The following is a 6,249-nucleotide window of genomic DNA, read 5'->3' as shown; positions in this document are numbered from 1 at the left end:
TAAAAATTTTCATTTTATTCACAAAATTTTATTTTATATATCTTGATATTTTATTATATTAATATTTGAAACTATCGTAATTTATAGTACAATGTTTGAAAGAACTACATATTATATAAAATTATTATTACTAACATTATAGCAATAATAATCATAAAAACAAAATTCGTATTGTCCTAAATTATACGTTTGGAATTATAAATAAAAAATTTATTAAACTTGCAATATTGAAAGATTTATGATACCAAATTTATATACGAAAACACGATTTTGCTGAAGTTTTTAAAAATTTAGGTAGTTACACTGAAAAAAGTGTTTGGTATTTGTGTATAACCATAATTGCATGTTAAAATAATTGATATATTATCTATTATAATTTATATTAATGTAATAAAGTTAATTTACATTAATTTATATTAATTTAATAAAGTTTCTTCAATAATAACTAAAACCAAAAAAAATCTAATTAAATTGTATTCAAACGTATCACATCACAATTGTTACATAATTATTTTATCGTCCATATTCGTAGTAATTATTACACAGCAGTGCTTCAACAAGATATTATCGGTGTAATATTACCTACATTAAAATTTTTGCGATAACATCGAACGGGATAGGGGCTTTATACAATTCACATTGACAATTGTCGGCTCGCAGGTAGGTAATCATAGTCCACGTCCACAGTTCGATGTGCGTCATCGGTACTTCCGGAATTAATACTTAAACGCGAGAAGACATCAAACGGAAAACTTTCCGCGCAATTCACGCTCCGTTGAGGAGGTTGTCGCAGTATTTTATCTCAGCACCGAAAAACATCTCATACATTTCTCAAGAGCTTTGCTGGCAGCTATTATAAGCATTTGAAAAATTCATTATCGTTACTGATGTCGCAGTGCATATAAAAAAAAACATACGCTATAATTACAAAAATATTCTTTTTTTTTTTCAACTAAATGGAAATAAGTTTAAGAACTGAGGGAAAAAACTTTTTAAATTATTTTTTATAATATATTTATACTTTAATTTTAAGATAGATTATTTATTATTATTATTGGGTAATTATGTAAAACAATTTATCATGAATAATCTGATATTATTCGTAAATTTTATACAATGATGTGTTAAAGTACTTAAACTGTGCATGCATATACAGTTTTTACCGTTTCATATATCTTGCAATTGCATCACTCATTCGCACGTGATGGCGTCGAGACGTTCAAAAAATGATCGAAATATCACCAATACACGATAAACGTTAATGGTCGAAAATTAATTGGCAAGTTTTTAACGGGGCAATAAAAATAATGAACCATGACGACGGATAGGTAGGCCGACGACGCAAAAATCGCGCGATAGACCGGCCGCTCCATTTTCGTCGAGAATGGCCGCATTAAACGTTATGGATGTCCGTACCGAAAGGGGTGAGCGATTTTTCTTCGAGTTAATGCGCCACGGTAAGTGAGGCGCGCCGCGCGAAGAGAGTTATGACTCGTACAATATCATCCCGGAACGGCGACGATGCACCCGCGAGAGACACGATAACAATAAACGTAATAGTGTAAGGAAGCTGGCCATTAATGAACAACAATCTCGAAAACCTCAAATATGTTACAAGGATTCAAGTATCAGCAGTAAGTGTTTTAGATGGAAGAGTCCATGAATTGTCACGTCAATAACTGACGATATTTTAAATAAATATAAATTCCATTTATATTAAACTTAAAATATTATTATAAAACGTCATGTTGTAAAATGTCATGTTACCACGTTGCGTTAAATAAATAGATACATGCAACACATTACGGAACAAATTATAAAAGCAGAATAGTGAATAAAAGTAGAATATTGAAAATTAAAATATCAATCGATTTTGGCGAATTTGCTTTTGAGAAAATTTAATTTTTATTTTTTACGAGCGTATATTTCTCTTTGAAATATTCTCCAATAATGAATTAATTAAAGTTACAATTGCGCTACATTAATTGTAGCGACACAGAGGAGTAATCGCGCGTTGATACATCAACGTGAAATGTCAATTACGCGACTGTCGACTAACGAGCCAAGAGAACGGCACGAATTTATATCAAATGAATTTTCCGTGTAATAAATGTGATCGAATTTAGAGTTAATATTACTGAAATATAATCTGCATGATCATATTTAACATTTAGTATACCGGAGCAAATTGCAGACTTGCGATTGGATGAAAAGATTTGACACATTATTTTCATGGATATATTATACCATATTAATCATAATTAAATTAGTAATTTAACTTAAAAATGTAGTGTGTATATGCTAAAAAAAAATCGTAAGATATGTAAATTTAATTGCGAAAAATTTTTATTTCTTAATGTTCACAATAATTCTATTGTTTATGCACATACTCTCACGAAAAGAAGGATATTGATGAAATATCTAAAAATTTAGCCATAAATATAGATCTGAAAATAGTTTTGAACTATCAAAATAATTACGTAGAAAACTCAAATATGATAAACAATATTGCAAAAAGTTTTGACATTCTAGCAACCAATATAAGTATATTATATGATTATTTGAATGGCCCAACGAAATTATTTTCAGATCTGTGTTTAGCTGAATTTTTTAATGCTTCAACAATTAAAACTGTCCATGCCAAATTAAAATTCATTAGATTTTTCATTATGTAGTTGAGAGAAGAAAGGTTACTTACTGAAGTAATACAAAAGTTAACAATGAAATGTGAATTATTCAGCAAGTGACGTGTAACACACGACTCATCATTTATTTAAACAAAAGAAAAATATTTAATGAATCACGTAACAGTAACGATGTAACACGCGATACGCTGCATCGAGGCTTTCGATACTAATTAATTTTTATCGGTAAACTACACATAATTATGATGCTCGTAAAATTTACACGGATGTTATAAACCATACGATCAATTGCGAAAGGATTTCATTAAGATTTCAGAAAGCAAATCTGCAGTAATATTCAACAATGGTTCGCGTTTCTATGAAGAAACTCTGTTCACACGGTAAATTATAATAATTTTGGTTTTAAATAAAAATATGTAAAGATGTAAATAATGGTCTATAGTTTCATATAACTTTAACAAAAATTGTATAAAATAATTCTTTAAAAAGTTAAATATATTTATGATAATTGTTAGCGATGTATGAAATTAATGTAGATCTATTAATGAAGGTAATGTTAATTGGAGAAACAGAATAAACATATTAAAATACAGTAGAAACTATAATAAAAATATACAATATAAAAAAGCCATTCGAAAACGAATGATAAACTTGTAAAATTGTCACAAATTTCTCGTCCTACAATTCTATAACTTTCCTCTGATTTCCGAACAAAATTTCATTAACAATTTTTCCTAATTTTCAATACTATTTCAAAATTTTTTGTATTTTCTTGATTTGGAAAACATTAAATATTTTATTGAGAAAGTAATACAACATAGCATCGTAAATTACTATTAATGTTGCTGATCCTGCTTGAATTTAATTGTAGCAGTTGGTAGCAAAACTACATATAAATGTATAATATGCGTATATCAAACTTCTTTAAAACCAAGAATTTTAATTTGTCACACAAAATTCCTTAACTCCCTTTATTCCTCGTTTTAAATTTTCCCAACAATTAATTTCTCACTTCGGTAAAAAAGATTTAACAAAATAATCTAAAATGTTTACTTTAAATAAATATCTCACTAACAAAGGCAATAATGTTATGTTAGGCATAGGATAAGGATTAGAATAAGGATAGGATAATGGAAAATTTTATGTCAGATTGTATGGGTTATGAATATTTAAGAAATATATTGTGAATCAAGTCCCCTTCTTGGCTATATTTGTAAAGCTGAAGTGTAAATAAATACTACTAATAATGTTATGTTTTTATCCATTGCTAATAAAAACAGCGATAATCCACAACCTTTTTCTGATATCTTTGAAGACAATATCCGTCAAAGCCTTAAAAGCGTTACAACAATATTATTTTAGACAGTTACAATCTCCCTATGTTTTATCAACTCAACAAACGCTTTTGACGACAAATCACTTCAATCCTTCAAGTAATTTTATTTGCTACTGGCATCCCTTTCACATTTCTTCCAAAATACTTCAATTCGTCACATTTAGGAAGGTCTATTGTTGAGGTTTAATCCCAAAATTGTTCATCCATTGAATGTGAAGAGACTCACCGTGTTGATGCAACTTTCCGCCTCCGACGGCCTGCTGTTGTGAATGTTTATGATGATGCGGTTGCTGCGGTTGCTGTTGCGGCTGTTGCTGTTGCTGCTGCTGTTGCAGCTGCTGCTGCTGTTGACGCGAGTCCCGCGCCATGATCGCAGCGATGCTGAAGTCGGTTGCGCATTGACGGTTCGAGTTACAATTATTATTGAGATTGTTCAGGAGACTGCTGTTCGGCGACGGGCTCGAGCTCTCATCGCCGTCATCGCCGGCGCACCCGGACAGCCCGGTAGGTACCGCGGAGGCGGCGGTGCCCTCGCCCTGCATCTTCCTGCCCAGGTAGAGGTGATGTCGAGATTCCTCGTCGTCCTCCTCGCTGCCGGCTCCTCCGGCACCACCGCCACCGCCGCCGCCTCCGCCACCACCGCCGCCACCGTCGCCGAACGAGGTCAGTGTCAGTCCGTTTCTCTTCCTACCGGCGAGGCCTCGCGACTCCAGCAACATCACCTCGCGCGCTGCTTCCTGAGCCACGTGGGGTCTACCGATAAACTAGTCAGGGAATGTCTCAGGGCGGATCCGTTTGACGCCGTGACGTCGCTACGGGCGTCGTGCGTCCGAACGATGCCGACGCTGATAATTGTTGTCCGGAAGACTGTATGCGCTTCTATCCTCGATACGCGCGTACCGCTGAAGCGGCATCAGCATCCTCTCCTGCAATCGTGCGAATCAACTCCGATTCCTCGCTGTCGACATACGCGCGTATACGCGTGCGAGATGACAGAGCACGTGCTTGTGAAGCATGAACGAAAACCGGGCACGGATTGGTCAGTTACGATCGCCGCGTTCGTTGCATGGTCAATGTAGTATGGAGAAAACGCTGATCAGAGTCCTTACTGATGAGAGAGAGAAAGAGAGAGAAAGAGAGAGAGAGAGAGAGAGAAAGAGAGGGAGCGATAAAAATCGGAGCACAACACTAGAACTAGTTTAGCGATCAGCGATCGGTAGTGAGTGTGATTCTAAGACGCCGGCCAAATGTTGGCCGGAGTGGCACTTCGTTAACAGCGTGGGGAAAAGTTACGTCGTCGCAATTCAGACACCAATTCGCTTCTCTTTCGCACGCGCGAAAAAGCGGAGCTGCTTGATGTATCGTTTACACTGCCAGGCCGAGCGAGCGAAACGAGCAGGGAACGACAGACCGACCGGTTGCCCGACAGACTGACCCGCGCCACTGCCGGTCGCCTCTTCGTTCCGACCCCCATCCCCGCCAATACGATCGAGCTCGGTCGGACGAGCTAAAGGGACGGTAAAACGTGAGCGGGAATGAGAGGAGAGGATACCCAGCGGGTGTTGAATGGGCGGTTCCTTGGCACGCTCCTCCCCTGCGATCAGCACCCGGCTCCGCCTGCAGGCTCTCTCTTTCTGCGGGCGAAACCCACCTCGAGGTTCGCTTAAACGTTATTACCGCGTCGTTCTTCCTCTCGTTTCTACTTGTCCCTCTCTTTCTCTCGCGCCCATGTCAAACTGAAACTGCCAACCGGGAGCCGACGATACAAACACGCACGAACGTCCACAGGAGGAGTCTCTCTCTCTCTCTCTCTCTCTTGGTCAGTCGGTGGTGGTCGCGTCGCCGCCGTCGTCCTCGTCGTCGTCGTCGTCTTCGTCATCATCGTAGTCGTCATCATAGTCGTCGCTGCTCACCCAGGTCGTCTCTCCTCGTCCTACGTCGCTTTTTTCCACACTGTCTGTCTCGTCCCACTCTTCCCTTCCCCTCTCACTCTCTCTCTCTCTCTCTTTCTCGCGTCCTTGTCCCTTCTTCCTCTCACCCTCCCCTCTTCCCGCCCCTCCCAAACGTAGCAACCCGCCCCACCCGTCGCGCTCTCGCTGCACGCTCGACGTCCACACGTACAGAACGAGGTAGGGTGGCGGTGGGTATTATGGTCTCGTACGCGCCATCCAGCCACGGCAGCTGCCATTTTTTCTTACGAGAGGGGGGCAATTGCTGACAGGGACCGCTTTCCTCCGCGCTAGTACGCCGCGACTCTCGCCTCTCTTT

At 38.3% G+C, this 6,249-nt stretch overlaps 1 protein-coding gene across 1 annotated transcript in view; it reads right to left on the bottom strand.

Moving 5' to 3' along the window:
* LOC108774310 (T-box transcription factor TBX20) overlaps positions 1-4,700 on the bottom strand; it is a 57,887-nt gene extending 53,187 nt beyond the window's left edge. The window contains exons 1-2 of the mRNA XM_018540382.1: positions 4,622-4,700; positions 4,208-4,579 (exon numbers count right to left, since the gene is read on the bottom strand). Of these exons, the coding sequence (XP_018395884.1) occupies positions 4,208-4,579; positions 4,622-4,700 (451 nt within the window). The remainder of the gene's footprint in view (positions 1-4,207; positions 4,580-4,621) is intronic.
* Positions 4,701-6,249: the final 1,549 nt, after the last annotated feature.

Source organism: Cyphomyrmex costatus, unplaced genomic scaffold (assembly GCF_001594065.2).
Source record: "Cyphomyrmex costatus isolate MS0001 unplaced genomic scaffold, Ccosl1.0 scaffold241, whole genome shotgun sequence".
Taxonomy (NCBI): Eukaryota; Metazoa; Arthropoda; class Insecta; order Hymenoptera; family Formicidae; genus Cyphomyrmex; species Cyphomyrmex costatus.
The sequence above is the reverse complement of the archived record's forward strand: the minus strand, read 5'-3'. Positions and strand labels throughout refer to the sequence as shown.